This window comes from Pipistrellus hanaki (assembly GCF_964339955.1).
Source record: "Pipistrellus hanaki genome assembly, chromosome: 1".
In the NCBI taxonomy this organism is placed as follows: domain Eukaryota; kingdom Metazoa; phylum Chordata; class Mammalia; order Chiroptera; family Vespertilionidae; genus Pipistrellus; species Pipistrellus hanaki.
In genome coordinates this window covers 111,780,193-111,800,812 of record NC_140503.1, presented here as the reverse complement: position 1 = coordinate 111,800,812, position 20,620 = coordinate 111,780,193, and the positions used below count along the sequence as shown (strand labels likewise).

General features: G+C 38.4%; 1 protein-coding gene across 6 annotated transcripts in view; it reads left to right on the top strand.

Moving 5' to 3' along the window:
* TOGARAM1 (TOG array regulator of axonemal microtubules 1) overlaps window positions 1-20,224 on the top strand; it is a 146,110-nt gene extending 125,886 nt beyond the window's left edge. For all 6 annotated transcript variants that reach the window (XM_084884882.1, XM_084884881.1, XM_084884880.1 and 3 more), the window contains 7 exons: window positions 1,027-1,185; window positions 2,610-2,736; window positions 6,593-6,711; window positions 12,902-13,091; window positions 15,916-16,135; window positions 17,646-17,732; window positions 19,090-20,224. In XM_084884882.1, the coding sequence (XP_084741008.1) occupies window positions 1,027-1,185; window positions 2,610-2,736; window positions 6,593-6,711; window positions 12,902-13,091; window positions 15,916-16,135; window positions 17,646-17,732; window positions 19,090-19,343 (1,156 nt within the window). In that variant the 3' untranslated portion in view covers window positions 19,344-20,224. The remainder of the gene's footprint in view (window positions 1-1,026; window positions 1,186-2,609; window positions 2,737-6,592; window positions 6,712-12,901; window positions 13,092-15,915; window positions 16,136-17,645; window positions 17,733-19,089) is intronic.
* Window positions 20,225-20,620: the final 396 nt, after the last annotated feature.

The following is a 20,620-nucleotide window of genomic DNA, read 5'->3' as shown; positions in this document are numbered from 1 at the left end:
ACGGAGGTTTTGAACTCTATATCCAGTAGTTTGTTTTCCTCCATTTCTTTCATTTGTGACCTGTCTCTTTGTCTCTGCATTTTGGCTGTTTCCCTGAGTTGATAGAGTGGCTTTGTTTGCTAGGTGTCCTATAGGGCTCAGCCTCCCCAGTTACCTGAGGTGGACACTCTTGGTGCACCCCTTTGCGGGCTGGGTGCACAGTCTTGTGTGCAAGTCTTAATCAAGTTAAGCCTTGATTGTTGGTGTCACTGGGAGAAATTGACTTCTAGGCCAGTTGGCTGTGTCTATGCTGGGAGAACTTCTGTGCTAGAGACACACTTTTGAGACAAGACTTGCAAAAGCTTCTGTGCTCAGTTTGGATGTGGCACAGCCTCAGGGCAGAGCAGACAGCAGTGGCTTCCCGTCATTCCTGCCCTAAGAGGCCTGTGGGTCTCAGTGTCCTGCAATAATCGCTGCACCTCTGAGAAAAAGCCGCCCTCAAGTTTTGCCCGCTGACAGACAGTCCAGTTTCTCCTCGTATGAGTCTGAGTCCCCAGAGTCTTGCCATGAACTGGACTTCAGAGTAGTCGGGAGCTTTTGTCTCCCTCCCGATTGAGAAAGCCTGCCCATATACTCAGTTGCCAGCCTTCTCCACATGCACCTCCATACCTCTGCCTTCTGCAGCTCCTCTGAGTCTCTGTGTGCTTTTTCTTTTCTTCTAGTTATAGAATTTCCACTCAGCCAGCCTTCCTGTAGTTCTGGATGATGTTCGTTTTGTCTTTGAGTTGTAGTTTTGCAATTGTGTGATGCAGCAGTTTAGGTGTTTACCTGTGCTGCCATCTTGGTTTCTCAGTCTAGTGATTGAGTTTTTATTTACTTATTTATTTTTAACTTCCTGATGAGGGATAGGTAATGCAAATAATTTGTCATTTTAGCTTTCAAGGGTGATGAAGGTTAGGAATAGATTAATCATTTAACTTTAAGGGTATATATTTGGAAAATTGTTTATACATCAACTTTTTTTTAATTCACCATGTTTCCTTATAGCCATTTACACATTGCAGTAAGAAGATGTACAGCCCAGCACCTTTCAGATGTAGTGGAACTTATGGAAGTGGACCGTATTTTATCTGGAACAAAAGATATGGCTGAACGTATATTACCAGCTGCTGCTAAGTTTGCTCAGGACAGCTCACAAGAAACTAGGTGAATGGTTGCTAATATTTGTTGAATCTCTTAGTATAATATGAGGGCTTAATCTAAAGAAACAAATATTTAAAAAAAGAATGAACATGTTTTTAAATGTACAAATGGTATACACTGGGATTGTTGCTGGGGGGAATGGTTTTATTTAACCAATTTGTAAATGATCTTTGGGGAATGTACAGTGAATCCTCCAGATTTATAGATGGCACTACAATAATTCTCTGTAGTTAGATGCCATGATACATGGATGAACTGCATGAAAATGTCACAAGACTGTATGAATGGGCAGAAAAGTGGCAAAAGAACTTCATTGTAGGAAATGTAAAGTAGTGAATGTATGGAAAAATTATATATTTTCCAAGCAGCCAGGTAAAATCAAGAAAATAGGAGCACATGAAAAATGGATACCATAGTAACTTCAGAAATATGGGATATCTGCACTTAGAAAATTACATAAATTTTTAATTGCTATCTGTACTTGAAGAACAAAAAAATTTATGAAGGTTAAGAACTGTCAAAGAAAGCTGATAAAATAATTAAGATGTGTATGGTACAGTGGGTGTAGTGGTGACAGAAATTTTGGGTGTAGTCAGAAGCCTAGTTTCAATTCCTAGCTCCAATCACTATTTGCCCTTAAACAAGTTACTCAACCACTGTTAGCCTTTGTTTCATTGTATACAACATTAGGAAAGTTAGAATGGGGATTGATAATGCCCCACACAAAATCTAAAAATTTATGGCAGTTATTGATGAAGTTAGATCACATGTGTCAAACACAAGGCCCGCGGGCCAAATCCAGCCCGCCAGGCCTTGCAATGTGGCCCGAACTGCGCTGTCATCACTGCACTCCGCTGTCAGTTTATGACATTGTCAGTTTATGACTGTTCAGTAAACCATTCGGCCCGCGATTTAGGCTGGATTTTAGATTTTGGCCCCTTCTCTGATTGAGTTCGACACCCCTAAGTTAGATTAAAAGGGGAGAGGGAGACTACTGAGTTCATAGAGACTAAAGTAAAAAAGGATATCAAGTTTTTAACATTTTAAGATGCCTATTACTTGAGGTTATGAATTAATCTTGTGGGAGTTATTATATCAAAAGCTAATAATGTAGAAGGTAACTATGTTAATTTTCTACTGCTGCATAATAAATTACTACAAATATCAACACTTTTTTTTTTTTAAACTTACTGTTCTTTGGGTTAGCAGTCTGATATGGCTCAACTGCTTTTATTTAGGGTCTCATAAGGTGGAAATCAAGGTGACCTCAGTACTAGACCCTTACCTAGAGGGTCTATAGAAGAATCTGGTTACAGATTCATTCCACTTTTGGCCAAATTTAATTCCTTATGATTATAGGAATGAGTAACCATTTCTTTGCCTATTTAAGACATAAAACTACTTATGTATTTCTCAAATATCTATAGGTATTATGGTCGAAAGATGCTTTTCCTCATGATGTGTCATCCTAATTTTGATAAAATGCTTGAAAAGTATGTCCCATCTAAAGATTTGCCATATATTAAGGAATCTGTTAAAAGCTTACGACACAAGGTATGTAGAAAAGTTTAATATAAACAACTTTCAAAGCAAAGTATATTTGCCCAGGAAGGTAAAGGTTAGAAGTAATTACTTTTCCAATTGTCTTTGTTGATCATTTAGAATATAACTACTGTAGCATTTTAACAACTACAATGCTAAGTAGACAACCATTTCTTTGCTGGCTGTCAGTGTTCTCTCTCAGTTCCATAAGGATAAGAATCCTACTTATGCTGTAAGCCACAGAAAGCTCTCTGCTTTTAAGGGCCCATGTGATTAGATTAAATCTAGATAATTTCCTTATCCTAAAATCATTGGTACCATCCTATCTAATAAAGAGGGAATATGCTAATTGACCCTCGTACCATCACAAAGTTGGCAGCACCCACAGCCAATAAGGAGGGTATATGCTAATTGACTGCCATACCCTCAAAGATGGCAGCACCCAGTCCCCTCAGCCCCACTGGGGCGGCAGGTCCCCCAGTCCCCTCAGCCCTCTAGCCACCAGGAGCTGGCCCAAGGCGCAGGCAAGCCCAGCCACCCAGGGCCAACCCGAGGCACAGGCAAGCCTCTGATGGTGGCAGCCCAGCTGCCCAGGGCTGCCTGAGTCTTGTGCTGCCAAAGTGGCAGCAGCAAACGTGTGATGGTGCATTGCCTTCCCCTAATCACCAGGTCGCCTCCCATTCCTTAAGAGGAAGCCCTGATAAGTTATGGGATTTAGAAATGTCTATGAAATGAGTGGCTCAAGGAATACCAAGTAAATTAAAAATTTTCTATGGTAATTTATGTTATTTCTCTCTGATAACCTTGGGCAAAGGATTAATTTATGAAAGGATATTTCAAAGATATATGATAATATATATTTTGTTAATTTATTTTTTTTAGGATCATTTTATTTTTTTTATTGATATTTTTATAATGATTTCAGAGAGGAAGGAAGAGGCAGAGAGAGATGGAAACATCCATGATGAGAGAGAATCATGCTTCCTGCAAGGCCCCCACTGTGGATCAAGTCCACAACCCGGGCATGTGTCCTTGAACGGAATCAAACCTGGGATCCTTCAGTTCATAGGCCAATGCTCTATCCACTGAGTCAAACCGGCTAGGGCATAATATACATTTTAGAACATTTTTTTTCTGCCTATTGATGCTAAAGACTTCAACTTCATTCCTATAGAACTTATTAAAATAACCATGAAAAGCCAAAATCAGTTTGGGTCAGTGAATAGAGCGTCGGCCTGCAGACTGAAAGGTCCCAGGTTCGATTCCGGTTAAGGGCATGTACCTTGGTTGTGGGCACATCTCCAGTGGTGGGTATGCAAGAGGCAGCTGATCGATGATTCTCTCTCATCAATGTTTCTAACTCTCTATCCCACTCCCTTCCTCTCTGTAAAAAAAAAAAAAAATCAATAAAAAAATATTTTTAAAAAAAAACATGAAAAAATTATCTTACTCAAATGAGACATTTTATATTTGTGAATTATTTCACATACAAGTATCAGAGGGATAAAAAAAGGTTTCAAATTATTATTTTTTAAAATATATTTTATTGAGTTTTTACAGAGAGGAAGAGAGAGAGATAGAAAGCTAGAAACATAGATGAGAGAGAAACATCGATCAGCCTCCTGCACACCCCCCACTGGGGATGTGCCCTCAACCAAGGTCGAACTTAGGACTTTTCAGTCCGCAGGCCAACGCTCTATCCACTGAGCAAAACCGGTTTCTGCTTCAAATTGTTATTATCAAAAGGTTTATTCTCACACTGGTGTTCCATTAGAATTCATTGTTTATGTAATGTGTTCTTATTTTAATATATAAAAACCCTGGGTTGTAACTGAGGCTCAACCGACTGGAAGTCAGTCCTGCAGGCATGGTGCCCCAGCATTGACTATTAAGGGGGCTGCCAATCAGGGCCAGAGAGAGGCCTGAGATATAGGAACTGATTCGTTGCCTATGTGGCAGCTTTTGATCAGCACTCCTCTCTCTCTCTCTCACCCAGTCTGACCAGCAGCGTGCCTCCATTTCTCTACAGGCCTCCACCAGGGCTGCTGATCAGCCCCACCTTTCTGATTAGGCCCGTTGATAAGCTCAGAGATGCTGACTAGCATAGAAATTGACGATTCAGAACCAAATCTAGGTGAAGTGTGTGGAGCCAATGACTGCCTAGGAGGCGGAACTTTTGTTTTATTATTATTTTTTTAAATATATTTTATTAATTTTTTTTCCAGAGAGGAAGAGAGAGGGATAGAGAGCTAGAAACATTGATGAATGAGAATCATCAATCAGCGGCCTCTTGCACACCCCGAACTGGGGATGTGCCCACAACCAAGGTACATGCCCTTGACCAGAATTGAACCTGGGACCTTTCAGTCCACAGCCCCACACTCTATCCACTGAGCCAAACCCGTTTCAGCGGAGGTGGAGCTTTTGATGCTGACTGGCATACAAACTGACCAATCAGAACCAAATCTGGGTCAACTGTGAGGAGCCAGTGGCTGCCTAGGAGGCAGAGCTATTGACGCTGACTGGCATAGAAACCGACCAATCAGAACCAAATTGGCTGTCAGAGGAGGGCAATTGGGGGCAAGATCAGGTTAGCAGGGGAGGGCCATTGGGGGTGAGATCAGATCAGGGGAGGGCACTTGGGGGCATCCATGCCCGCAAGTGGAGGGCAGTTAGGGAAGAGATCACACCAGCAGGGGAGGGCCGTTGGGGTTGAGATCAGTCAGACACAGAAGGGCAGTTGGGGGCAACCAGGCCTGCAGCAGAGTGCAGTTGGAGCTGAGATCAGGCCAGCAGGGGAGGACAGTTGGGGGCAACCAAGCCTGCAGGAGAGGGCAGTTGGGGTGAGATCAGGCCGGCAGAGAAAGGTAGTTGGGGGCAAGATCAGGCAAGCAAGGGAGGTCAGTTAGGGGCAATCAGGCAGGCTGGCAGGTGAGCAGTTAGGAGCCAACCTTCCCAGATTGCGAGAGGGATGTCCAATTAGAGAAGGTGCAGGCTGGGCTGAGGAAACCTACTGCACGAATTTCGTGCAGTAGGCCACCAGTTTTCTATATAAAGGTTAGGTTTAAGAAGAGTACTTATAGCCCTAGCTGTTTTGGCTCCGGCTCAGTGGATAGAGTATTGGCCTGCAGACTCAAGGGTCCCAGGTTCGATTTGGGGCACATACCCAGTAGGGAGTGTGCAGGAGGCAACTAGTTGTTGTTTCTCTCTCATCAATGTTTCTATCCCTCTCCCTTGCTGTAAAAAAATCAATAAAATATATTTAAAAAGAAGAGTATTTATATAAAATATAGCATATTCATTTTTAAAAATTTCATATATTCATTTACGAAATTTTAAACATTTACCAAGCTAGTATAATTTCCTATTAGTTGTTCACATATTTTATTAATTTATTACTAATTACAAGATACTTTATATATATCTAATACTTGATAATTTTTAAAGCATAAGCATAGCAGATTATTAAAATATTTTCAATTATTCTCGTCTGATGTGGCTCAGTGGTTGAGTGTTGGCCTATGAATCAGGAGGTCATGGTTTGATTACACTCAGGCACATGGTCAGGTTGTGAGCTAGATCCCCAGTAGGAGCATGCAGGATGCAGCCAGTCAACAATTCTCTCTCATCATTGATGTTTCTCTCTCTCCTCCTCTCCCTTCCTCTCTGAAATTAATAAAAATATATTTTAAAAATAAATAAATAAATAAATAAATAAATGTCATTGCCAAACCCCCCAAAAATAAAAATGTTTTCAGTCATAAAAACAGATTAATAATGGTTGCTATGAAAATTACATTTTATGAGTTATTTCAATTTAATACTATTAAGACTTTCATTACAGTGCCTTTCTTTATATGATTTACAGGGCTTGGGAGATTTACCATTAGATACTTCTTCAGCAAAAGGAAGACGATCTCATACTGGCAGTGTTGGAAATGCAAGGTCATCATCTGTTTCCAGAGATGTTTTAAATTCACCTGAAAGGTAGAATCATTTGATAGTCCACATCATTAGAGGGATTACTCTCTAATGATAGTAGTCTCATTTGGATGTTTCCATAAGCTATCCCAGAGGTATTTGTCAAAATTTAACAGAACTCTAAAAGTTGTTAAGGACTTAAAAGTGTGAGGTAATTAGATTTAATAAGGCAATTATGCGTATACTTATTGTACAACAACTTGCTTTTACATGTACTAAACATTAGTAAAGCTTTAGTGTTATTGAACTTAGCAATATTATGCTTGTGTTGGATAGCTGTGATTAATTTTTTTTAATATATAACCTTTAATTTTTTTCTTAATTATAAAAGTAATACATAATTATGGTTAAGAAAGAAACAACTTTAGGAAATACAAACATTAAAAGAAGAATTTAACCAATAATACCAATAACCAGTAAAAAAAACTGCTTGTAAACATTTTATAAAAATAATTATATATGTTGTTGTCTCATCTGTTTTCTTTTAACTGCTTTTATAATAGTAGGTTGATTATTTCATTTTTTTAAATCTTTCAAAAGTATTATGATTGCTCTGATATATTTTAAACATTTAAAAATTATATGAGTAGCCCTGACTGGTTTGGCTCAGTGGATAGTGTGTCGGGCTGTGGACTGAAGGGTCCCAGGTTCGATTCTAGTTGAGGGCATGTACCTTGATTGTGGGCTTGATCCCCAATGAGAGGCATGCAAGAGGCAGCTGATCAATGTTTCTCATTGATATTTCTGGCTCTATATTCCTCTCTCTTTCTCTCTGTAAAAAGTCAATAAAAAAAAATATTTTTTAGCCGAAACCTGTTTGGCTCAGTGGATAGAGCGTCGGCCTGCAGATGTTTCTAATTCTCTATCCCTCTCCCTTCCTCTCTGTAGAAAATCAATAACATATATTCAAAATATATATATATTTTTAATTATATGAGTAAATACATACGTATACTTTATGTTTTATTTTTATTTTTAAAAAAATATATTTTATTGATTTTTCACAGAGAGGAAGTGAGAGGGATAGAGTAAGAAACATCAATGAGAGAGAATCATCTTTCAGCTGCCTCCTGCACACCCCCTACTGGGGATGTGCCCACAACTAAGGTACGTACCCTTGACTGGAATCAAACCCAGGACCCTTCAGTCTGCAGGAAGACACTCAATCCACTGAACCAAACCGGTTTCTACAATATACTTTATGTTTTTTGTATTTGTATATCTTTGAAATATTTTATAAACTAAAATAATATTTATGTGACAATATATGCTTCAGAGATCTTGTTACTGAAAGTACAGTCAACAGAACAGCTGCATTATCATCACCTAGAAGTTTATTTAAAAATGCAAAATCTTATACTCCCCAAGGCCTACTAAATCAGAATCTGTTGTTTTTCCACATTAAGATATAGTCGCAAAAGATCCTATATCAGATATTTTAGTCAAAAATGTTTTTTCACATCCATCAAAAATTATTTTTTAACATTTATTGAGAGTGTACTATGTATTACTAGTGAGTTACTTATTTTGTAGATGTTTCTCAATTTGGGTTTATCTAATACTTTCTCACAGTTAAGTGAGGCAAGAATACCACAAAAATTATATTTTGTCCTTCCTAGTGCATCATTTTATGAGGTGGATGATGTTATTATCTTATTATTGATTAGAGGCCCAGTGCACAAAATTCGTGCCCAAAAGGGGGTGTCCCTCAGCCCAGCCTGCACCCTCTCCAATCTGGGACCCCTCGAGGGATGTCCGATTGCCAGTCAGGATCAGGCCTAAACGGGCAGTCAGACATCCCTCTCACAATCCAGGACTGCTGTCTCCCAACTGCTCACCTGCCTGCCTTCCTGATTGCCCTAATCACTTCTGCCTGCCAGCTTGATCACCCCCTGACCACTCCTCTGCCAGCCTGATTGATGCCTAACTGTTCCCCTGCCAGCTTGTTTGCCCTTAACTGCCATCCCCTGCAGGCCTGGTCCCCCCAGCTGCCCTTCCCTGCAGGCCTGGTCATCCCTAACTTCTCTCCTCTGCGGGCCTGGTCACCGCTAACTGCCCTCCCTTGCAGGCCTGGTCCTTCTCAACTGCCCTCCCCTGCTGGCCATCTTGTGGTGGCCATTTTGTGTCCACATGGGGGCACCCATCTTTGACCACATGGGGGCAGCCATCTTGTGTTGGAGTGATGGTCAATCTACATATTACTCTTTTATTACATAGAATAGAGTGGGTGGGGGCCAGCTGGTTTTCCCTGAAGGGTGTCCCGGATCACAGAGGGGGTTTCCTGGGGGTGTGTGGCAGCCTGGGCGAGGGGCCTGTGGTGGTTTGCAGGCCTGCCACGTCCCCTGGCAACCCAAGCTGAGGCCCTGGTATCGGGTTTATTTATTTTCTACAATTGAAACTTTGTAGCCTGGAGCAGAGCCAAGCCTTCTGCTTGCTCCATGGTGGCAGCCATTTCTGTTGGGATTTATGTATCTTCTATAATTGAAACTTTGTAACCTTAAGCGAAGGCCTTGGCCAGCCAAGGTGTGCAGAAAGCTTGGCTTCCTCCATTGCTGGAGAGACCCAAGCATCCCTCCTGCTCTCTGTGGCCACAGCCATCTTGGTTCGGATTATTTGCATATTTGCTCCTGATTGGCTGGTGGGCATGGCTGGTGGGTGTAGCCAATTTGCATATTACTCCTTTATTAGATAGGGTAATATAATGATGGTTTCTTCTGGTATTGAAATAATGCTGGTTAATATCATTGTGGTTTCTTCTTTAATACAGGAACTTCTTTTAATATAGGAGCTATTTAGAAAAGTGTTTAATTTCCAAATATTTGGAGATTTTTCAAATACCTTTTAGTTAATAATTCTGAATAGTTATTTTGTGTCATTAATTATACTCCATATTATTTCAGTTCTTTTAAAATTACTGTTTTATGGCCCAGCATATACCTTGTTAGAGAATATTTTTATATCTACTTGACAGAAGGTGTATTTATATTGTGATTGGATGTAATGTTCTATAAAATGTCAGTTAGATTAAGTTGATTAATTTTTTAAATAAACTATATGCTTTCTGATTTTCTACACTCTATCAACTGCTGAGATAGAAGTATTGATATCTCCAGCCATATTTGTGAAATTGTTTCCTTTGTTCTTTAAGTTCTATCACTTTTTGCTATTGATGCAGTGTGATTAATGTGATTAAATTCACATATATTTGGGATACTTGTGATTTTTTGGTAAATCGACCTTTTTATCATTTATTAAATCTCTCTCTTTCCCTCTTAGACTATTTCTTTTCTTAAAGTCTACTTGTCTAGTTTTGTAATGTTTGTATGATATGTCTTTTTTATTTTTATATATCTTTAAAAAAAAATAACTGTTGCCCTAACCAGTTTGGCTCAGTGGATAGAGCATCGGTCTGTGGACCCATGGGTCCCAGGTTTGATTCCAGTCAGGGGCATGTACCTGGTTGAGGACACATCTCTCATTGATGTTTCTAACTCTCTATCCCTCTCCCCTCCTCTCTATAAAAAATCAATAAAATATATTCTGGTCAAGGGCACATCCCACCAGCAATAACGAAGGTTTCAATTTCTCCACATCCTCATCAATACTTGTAGTTATCCAAGTGGTGTAAACTAATATCTCATTTTTCAGACTCTCTCTTTGACCAAACTTTAGTGTCAGCCCTCTTTTGCACTGTTCTTGGCCCACATAAGCCAGGCTTAGCAAAGAATTCTGCTGTCACTCCCTCCCGCCCCCTTGTTATCTGAGAAGGTTCCTCATCCTCCACCTACCTAGCCTACCTTTAGCAAATTCTTATTCAGCCAGTTTAGCAAGAAACTCTCTACCCTGATGTCTCCTCTTAGTAATTTTTTGTTCACTTACCCCCTCACTATATATGTTGGCTATAAATCCCATTTGTCTCTGCTGTATTCAAAGTTGAACACACTTTTTCTCCCCTGTTGCAATGGTCATGATCCCTATTGCAGTAGTCTTGAATAATGTTTTCTTAATCATTTTACAAGAGCCAGAATAATTTTTCTTTAACATATTGTGGTTTTGACTTATATATCCTACTACATATTTTTTTAAATGTTTTTGTTTTGTAGATAGTATATAATTAAGCCTTGCTTTTTTTATTCAATCTAATAATCTGTGCCTTTTGATTGGAGTATTTGCCCATTTATTTTTTATTTTAAATATATTTTTATTGATTTCAGTAAGGAAGGGAGAGGGGCAGAGATAGAAACATCAAAGAGAGAGAAACATTGATTTGCTGCCCTGGCACGCCCCCTACTGGGGATCAAGTCTGAAACCTGGGCATATGCCATGACCAGGATTTGAACCAGCAACCTCCTGGTGCATGGGATGATGCTCAACCTACTGGGTATTTGACCACTTATATTTGATATTAATTATTCATAACTAGAGGCCCAGGGCATGAAATTCGTGCATGGAAGGAGGTGTCCCTCAGCCCAGCCTGCACACTCTCCAACCTGGGACCCCTCAAGGATGTCAGACAGTCCTAAATGGGCAGTTGGACATCCCTCTCACAATCCAGGACTGCTGGCTTTCAACTGCTTGCTTGCTTGCCTACCTGATTGCCGTTAACTGCTTCTGCCTGCCAGCCTGATCACCCCCTAACCACTCCCCTGCCAGCCTGATTGACGCCTAACTATTCCCCTGCTGGCCCAATTGGCCCTAATTGCCCTTCACTGCTGGCCTGGTCCCTCCCCACAACTGCCTTCCCCTGCCAGCCTGGTCACCCCGAACTGCCCTCCCCTGCAGGCCTGGTTGCCCTAACTGCCAGCTCAGTCACCCCTAATTGTCCTCCCCTGCTGGCCTGATCTCCCACAACTGCCCTCCCCTGCTGGCCATTTGTGACAGCCATCTTGTGTCCACATGGGGGTGCCCAGCTTGTGTGTTGGAGTGACGGTCAATTTGCATATTACCCTTTTATTACCTAGGATGTTTGGTGTAAGCCTATATCTTGTTTGTTCAGTCAATCCTATGTTGCTGTTGTTTTTCTCTTTTCCTCCCTTCTTTTGAATTGATTGATATGTGTGTTTCTGCTTTTTCTGCATCTATTGAGATGGTCACATGACTTTTTATCCTTCATTTTTGTTAATGTGGTGTATCACATTGATTGATTTGTGGATGATAAATGATCCTTGTATCCCTGGAATAAATCCCACTTGGTCATTGTGTACGATTCTTTTAATTTATTGAATTTGGTTTACTAATATTTTTGTTGAGGATGTTGGTATCTGTTCTTTTCAATAAAATATAAATATTTTATTGATTTTTCACAGAGAGGAAGGGATAGGGATAGATAGTTAGAAACACTGATGAGAGAGAATCATCGACCAGCTGCCTCCTGCACACCTCCTACTGGGGATGTGCCCACAACCAATGTACATGCCCTTGATCGGAATCGAACCTGGGACCTTTCAGTCTGCAGACCAACACTCTACCACTGAGCCAAACTGGTTTTGGCTGGTTATCTGTTCTTAATGTCTTCTTTCTTAATGTTATTCTTAATATCTTCTCTTTTTTAAATAAATTTTATTATTGTTAATCTACCTAGTGAGTTCCTCGATGTTACTTTATCTTTTCCCCCTAAGGTATATTAGTGTTTTTTTACTATCAATTGCATCCTGTTGTGTTTTTCTAAAGCCTCACACATTTTTATATTTATTTTTTAAATATGTTTTTGTCCACCCACCATGGCTCAGTGGTTGAGCTTCGAGACCTGTGAATCAGGAGGTCATGGTACGATTCCAGTCAGGCCATATACCCTGGTTGCGGGGCTTGATCCCCAGTGTGGGACTCTCATCATTGATGTTTTTATCTCTCCCTCTCCCTTCCTCTCTAAAATCAATAAAAACATTACTTTAAATATGTTTTTATTGATTTTTAGAGAGAGAGTAGGGAGAAGGAGTGACAGAAACATCAGTTGGCTGCCTCCTTTGCACCTCGTACTGGGGATCAAGTCCATAACCTAGACATGTGCCCGGACCAGGAATCGAACCTGTGACCTCTTGGTGAACAGGATGACGCTCCTTCAACTGAGCCACACCGGCCAAGACAGGTCACTTTGTGAATTTTTAGAAAATAAATATATAACGAGAATTACATTTTAGGTTTGCGTTTTATATAGAACATTAATAATAAAATTAAATTTACCTTCCTTTTACTTTAGAGAGGTAACTGAAATTTGTGAAGTCTCCAAAAAGTCGGTTCCCCGTAATTCCTTAGAAAGTGCTGAGTATATCAAAGTCATAACAGGTTTATTAAATGCAAAAGACTTTCGTGATCGTATTAATGGGATTAAGCAGCTTTTATCAGACACTGAAAACAATCAAGAGCTTGTTGTTGGAAACATTGTGAAGGTAAGGACACATCAAAATTAATTTTCGTTTTCAATATGTTGCTAATAAAGTTTATTAGTATAAAACGTTTCCCTAAATGTCAGTATTTATATATATATATATTTTAATTGATTTTGTACAGAGAGGAAGGGAGAGAGATAGTTAGAAACATCGATGAGAGAGAATCATTGATCAGCTGCCTCTTGCACACCCCCTACTGGGGATATGCCCGCAACCAAGGTACATGCCCTTGACCAGAATCGAACCCGGGACCCTTCAGTCCGCAAGCTGACGCTCTGTCCATTGAGCCAAACCAGTTTTGGCTATATATTATTTTTTAATGTTAAAATATTGCTCTTTAAAGAGCATTCTAGAACAATTCAAAGTAATTATTAAAAAAAATAAGTAACAAAATAGATGCTTATTTGTATGAATCTTCTCACTAGATGGTAACTCCTTGAAAGTTCTTGGAACCTGACAATCAGTAAATATACGTTGAGTGAATTAATAAATATTTTAAAGCCAGAGATTTTAGGGGATTTGCTATCACTTTAGAATTGGATATATTAACATTTTTCATATATAGGGTAGAGATTAAATATGCCAGCTTAACTACCTACCTTTAGGAAAACAAAGAACATAGAAAGAGAGATAGTAATAAATGTTAGTGGTATTAAAGCATAAGTTAATTATACTTCATCAGAGTTTAGTTTACTTAATTTTATTATTTACTAATTAAACTTCATTAAAAATTAGTATTATGTATTAAACTTGGCAAATATACACTGAGTGGCCAGATTATTATTATCTCTGAACACATAATAATCTGGCCACTCAGTGTATATCCTATATAATAAAAGGCTAATATGTAAATTGTCCCCTCGACCAGGAATTCGACCAGCAGGCAAGCCGGCCAACCACCCATGTCAATTCCCCCTAGCCAGACTGGCCAGACCCCACCCATGCAAGAATTTATGCACTGGCCTGTGTATGTATACACACACACACACACACACACACACACACACACTGAGTGGCCAGATTATTATGTGTTCAGAGATCATAAAAATCTGGCCACTCAATGTATTATACTCTTCATTCCAGTAGTGTTGCCTTTTAATTTTAAGAAGAAAAGTACCCCGTTATCCTATCATGCAAACCAGAAAGTAAAATTTTCTATTTCTGCTGAGTAAAAATAAATGTCTTGTCCTAGCCAATATGGCTCAGTGGATAGAGCATTGGCTTGTGGATTCAAGAGTCCCCGGTTTGATTCCAGTCAAGGACATGTACCCTTCTTAAGGGCACATTCCCAGTAGGGAGTGTGCAGGAGGCAGCCGATGGATGTTTCTCTCTCATCCATGTTTCTAACTCTCTATCCCTCTCCTTCCTCTCTGTAAAAGAAAAAAATATAACTAATGGCCCAGTGCATTAAATTCGTGCTGTCCCTCAGCCTGGCCTGCACACTCTCCAATCTGGGACCCCTCAGGAGATGTCTGACTGCCAGTTTAGGCCTGATCCTCATGGAATGGGGCCTAACCTGGCAGTGGGACATCCCTCTAGCAATCCAGGACCATTGGCTCCTAACCACTCACCTTCCTGCCTGCCTGATCACCCCTTAACCCTACTGGCCTGATCTCCTACTGCTCTCCCCCGCCAGCCTGATCCCTAATTGCTCCCCTGCTGCTGGCCTGATCCCCCTAACTGCTCTCCTTTGCTGGCCTGATGGCTGCTAACCGCCTCTGCCTCGGCCCCACCCCCATGGCTTTGTCCGGAAGGACTTCTGGAAAATGTCTGGTCTAATTAGCATATTACCTTTTTATTAGCAGAGATGGTATTTCATTGTGCAGATGAACCAGTTTTTTAATACACTCACTGCTGATGGGCACTTAGGCTGTTTCCACATCTTAGCTATTGTAAATTGTGCTGCTATTTTAATAATCATAGGGGTGCACATGTTCTTTCTGATTAGTGTTTATGATTTCTCGGGATATGTTTCTAGAAATGGGAGTACTGGGGTCAAATGGGAGTTTCATTTTTAACTTTTTGAGGAAACTCCATACTGTCTTCCACAAAGGCTGCACCAGTCTGCATTCCCACCAGCAGTGCATCCTCACCAGCACTTATTTGTTGATTTGTTCATGATAGTCATTCTGAGAGGTGTGAGATGATACCTCATTGTTGTTTTGATTCGGATGATTAGTGACTTTGAGCATGTTTTCATATGTCTGTTGGCCTTCTCTGTGTTCTTTTTTGAAAAGTGTCTATTTAGTTCCTTTGCCCATTTTTTGATTGGATTGTTTATCTTCCTTTTGTTAAGTTGTATGAGTTTCCTGTAAATGTTGGAAATTAAACCCTTATCAGTGATAACACTGACAAATATGTTCTCTTGTTTTTTTGTTGATGGTTTCTTTTGCTGCCAAAACTGAATTTTTTATAATAAAACTTACATGTCTACTTTTTCTATGAATAGATAAAAATAGAAACTTAATCTTAATTCCTTAAAGTTAGCTAAGCTACCTGCACCTTCCAGAAAACATCACTTTTATCACATTTATAGTATATAAGACATTGCCTACTGATCCAGATTTCTCAAGCTTAATTTATTAAGATGTCTTTTGGAGTGATTTTTTAAGCTTTCTCATTTTGCTATTAGAAAATTTGACACTTAAATTTATCATCCAAGTTTTTATAAATTTTTTTATTTTCTAAATGTAGGTTAAATGAAATGTGCATGTGTTTTCAAATAGTATGCTAAAGGAGAAATACTATGAAATGCCAAAAGAAATTTAAGTATAATAGCTATAAACAGTATTTCATCTTAAGTAATTTATCACTTTACTTTCAGATTTTTGATGCTTTTAAATCTCGACTTCATGATTCTAATAGTAAAGTAAATCTGGTGGCTCTTGAAACAATGCACAAAATGATTCCTTTGCTTAGAGACAACTTATCTCCTATCATCAACATGCTTATTCCAGCAATAGTAGATAACAATCTGAATTCAAAGAATCCAGGCATTTATACTGCTGCCACGAATGTTGTTCAGGCACTGAGTCAGCATGTAGGTAAGAAATCTTACTTCGGCATTCCAGTTACTTGAACTTAACTGTTGTACTTTCTTATTTTGCTTATTTTTATAATGCTAAAATTCTAACTATCCAATTTTTTGTCATTTAATGTTAAAAAATTTCTTCATTAATATATTTTAAATTACTATTAGTAATTAAATGTTATCATATGAAATTGACTTTCTCTTCCCTTATGGTTGACTTTTCGATTTTTTTTCCTACCTCAACCTCACATCTTTTTTAAAAATTAATTCAAAATGGATCATAGCCGAAACCGGTTTGGCTCAGTGGATAGAGCGTCGGCTTGTGAACGGAAAGGTCCTAGGTTCAATTCCGGTCAAAGGCATGTACCTTGGTTGCAGGCACATCCCCAATAGTGGGTGTGCAGGAGGCAGCTGATCTATATTTCTCTCTCATCGATGTTTCTAACTCTCTATCCCTTTCTCTTTCTCTCTGTAAAAAAATCAATAAAATAGATTTTAAAAAATGGATCATAGTTATGAAAAACCTAACCATAAAACTTTTAGAAGACAACACAGGAAAAAATCCTCAGGACCTTAGGGCTTGGTAAAGAATTTTTAGCGTGACACTAAGTGCATAATCCATAAAAGTTTATATATTGGACATCACCAAAATTAAAAACATTTGGTCTGTAAAAGTCACTGTTAACTGATATAAACTACAGATTGGGGCCAAATACTGCAAACCACATATATGACAAAGGACATATCTAGAATATATGTAGAACTCTCAAAACTCAAAACATTAAATTTAAAAATAGCATTTCAACTAGAAAATGAGCAAGAGACATGAAAATACTTTTTACCAAAGAGGATATATGGTTGGTAAATAAACACATGAAAAGATTTCAACTTCACTAGTTACTAGGGAAATGCAAATACAAATTAAGACCATGTTCACTTGGTCTTTCTTTTGTCTTTGAACTTTGTCTAGGGCTTTCTTTTGGTTAATAAAAACAGATATAATGTATGTCTTTTCTAAAAGCAAGGTGTTGAAAGATGAACTTTCAGAAAGCAGAGAACACCTGTAATTATGTAAGCTATAACCTTTGGGTGAAAGGTACATAAGACTGCTCTGTACTGTCTTTACAACTTAACTATTAATCTATATTTATTTCAAAGTAAAACCTGTAAAAGTCAGTAAAGGTAAAAACAAACAAAAAAACCCACAATTATTTTTCTGTTTTTTTTTTTTTATAAACATATATAGTATAGTTTAGAATAAGATACCTAGGATGTAGACAATTCCTTATATATATACACCATACAATAGCTCCTTTAATGTTTTCTAATGTATTTTTATGTTTCATTTGCTCTAAGAATGTTACTCTGTTAAGGTTTTATAGAGAATTTTAAATTGTGGTCATTTAGGAAGATTAAAAAAATCTTTCTAATGCATTTGCATGTTTTTTATTTTCAATGCTATGTAATTGAAAATAACTAAGATCTCATAACTCTTTAAACATGTCTCTGTTCTTTTTGTTCAGACAATTACTTACTTCTACAGCCATTTTGCACAAAAGCTCAGTTTTTAAATGGAAAAGCAAAACAGGATATGACTGAAAAGCTTGCTGGTAAATATTTTTTGTTAATTTTATTTTATTACTTTTGAGAGAAAGGGGTAGGGGAGAGAAAGAGAAAGAGTCATCAATTTGTTGTTCCACTCTTTTATGCATTCACTGGTTGATTCTTGTATGTACCCTGACAGGGCATCAAACATGCAACCTTGCCATGGGAATGACACTCTAACCAACTGAGCTATCTGGTCAGGGATAAAGAAATGTTTTATTAATTAAGAATAAACTTATGGATATTTCATTTTAATTTAAGGAAAGTTGCCAAATTCAATATCATTACCCATGAAGTAGAAATAAATTATATCATGATTCACAAGACTTTTACCCAAAAATTTTCTTTAAAAGAATTTTATTATTTTTTCTCCAGTAAGTGTTTAGTCTTCCTGTTAGTAGAAATAAACAGAATGAATAAAAATAATTAAAATCAAATGTTGGTTTCATATTATAAAAACTGCTATTTCAAATTATGTGTTTGATAAAAGGTCCATGAGTCGAATATGTAGAAATTTTTAATTAACTGCATTTAGAAAACATGAAGATGAAATTTGGATTTCATTCCCATTTACCATTTTTGCCTGAACTAATCATCATATATGGAATTCTAGTTCTTGAAGCTGCCAATCTTTAGGAGGAAAGTTTCTGACCTTTTAAGATAGTTAACATTTTAGAAAAATGGCATTGGGAAGAAGTTATGTATATACTAAAGGCCTGGTGTATGAAAATTCATGCACTGGAGGGGGGAGGGTCCTTCAGCTTGCCCTGCCCCCTCTCGCAATCTAGGAGCCCTCAGGGGCAGGAGGCAACCCAGCAGTCAGGGGAAGGTAATGCTCCCATCACACCTCTGCTGCTGCCACTGCCAGCAATGCAAACCTTGGCCAGCCCTAGTTATCTGAGCCTCGGGCACAACTGGGTGGCTGGGAAGCTGCCATCTGAGGCTTGCCGGTGCCATGGGCCAGCCCTGGGTGGCTGGCCAGCTGGCATCCAAGGCTTGCCTGCACCTTGGCCAGTCATGGGTGGCTGGAAGGCTAATGGGGCCTGGGAGAGGGGTGGGGGCTCCGGAGGCAGACACCCCAGCAGAGCTTAGGGGACTGGGTGTAGCCATCTTGTGGCTGTGCCATTTTTGAGGGCATGGCAGTCAATTAGTATATTCCTTCCTATTGGCTGTGGGCACAGCCATCTTTGAGGGTATGGGAATCAATTAGCATATTCCCTCCTATTGGCTGTAGGCACCACCATCTTTGGGATGGTGTGAGGGTTAGCATATTTCCTTTTTATTAGATAGGATGCTTTTTAATTAGCAGAACTTGAATTTATTTTTTTAAACCTTATGATTTATCATATTTTTATATTTCAGATATTGTTATGGAACTCTATCAAAGAAAGCCCTTTGCCACAGAACAGAAAGTATTGGTTGTTTTATGGCATCTCTTAGGGAACATGACAAATAGTGGCTCTCTGCCTGGAGCTGGAGGAAATATACGAGTAGCCACAGCTAAATTATCCAAAGCACTTTTTGCACAGATGGGCCAGAATCTGTTAAATCAGGCTGCATCTCAACCACCACATATTAAAAAGAGTTTAGAGGAATTGCTCAATATGACAATTTGAAATGAATTATAAATCCTTCATGTAATATGGTATGATGAACAAAAGTGTTTACATGATGACAAATGGAGCTTTTTTAAGTTACATTTTCAGTGCCTGCACCTCTAATCCAGTAAATTAAGTCAATGGCTATTTTTATTTACAGCCTATGAGTACACATCTGACATATATCACCCTATCACTTGTCCCATCACACAAAAACCTAAAATAATTAATATAACAATATTCATGAAATACGAGGAACATGAAGTGAATCCAATTTTAATATTTTTGAGAAAAGTCCTTCTCATTTGCACTATTCTATAGATATCGCAATTTGTTGCCCTAAATGTACAATTAGATTTATAATTAAAAAGATACTTTTATTATGTAATCATGTTCTGCTATGTCTCATTACTCAAGCTTATTTTATGAAGTGGAAGAAAAGTCACTATGTTAACACTAAGTTTTGTGTACTATTTTTGGAAAACGTGTATTCTCAAATCAGTCTGCTAATATGATTGTTCAGTATTAGCTTGCTTTTGCTGTTTTGTGTTAATGTGATATATTTGCTTACCACTTGGGTTTAATCATCTACATAATTGTGAAATTTAACAAATTATAATAAAGCATGATAACCAAAGTTTTAGAAAACATTTAAACATTTTGAATGCACGTTTAAGAAAACGTGTTGAATGTAACTTCCCTATTTTTTGTGCAAACACTAAATTATATTTCTATATGTCCTTAAATTTATAAAGGTGTTAATTTGCTGTCCAGTTGTATAATTCTCAAAAATAGTGCCAGGTTGTCTATAGATTTTCTCAGAATTCTTGGACTACAAGTACTGTATGCATCTTAAAAAGGAAAAGGATTGTTATAAAATAAAAGGATTTATTTCTGTAGGTGTGTGAAAAGTGTCCTATTTTTCCAGCTCCCATATATGTTAAAATGGCAATATATATATATATATATATATATATATATATATATATATATATATATATCCCGTATTTTCCGGCATATAAGATGACCCCCTAATTTTACAGTTAAAACATAGGTTTAGGCCTATATTCGCTGTATAAGACTACCCCCCACTTCAAAGAAAAGACTTACTTTGCGTCAAGATCTGCAGGTAATTTTTGTGCAATTTTGGTCTTTTGCCCCCGATTTTCGGTTGACTTTTTTTCGTTTCAAAAGTCATCTTATATGCCGGAAAATACGGTGTGTGTGTGTGTGTGTGTGTGTGTGTGTGTACACACACACACACACACACACTCTGAGTAGCCAGTGGCCAGATT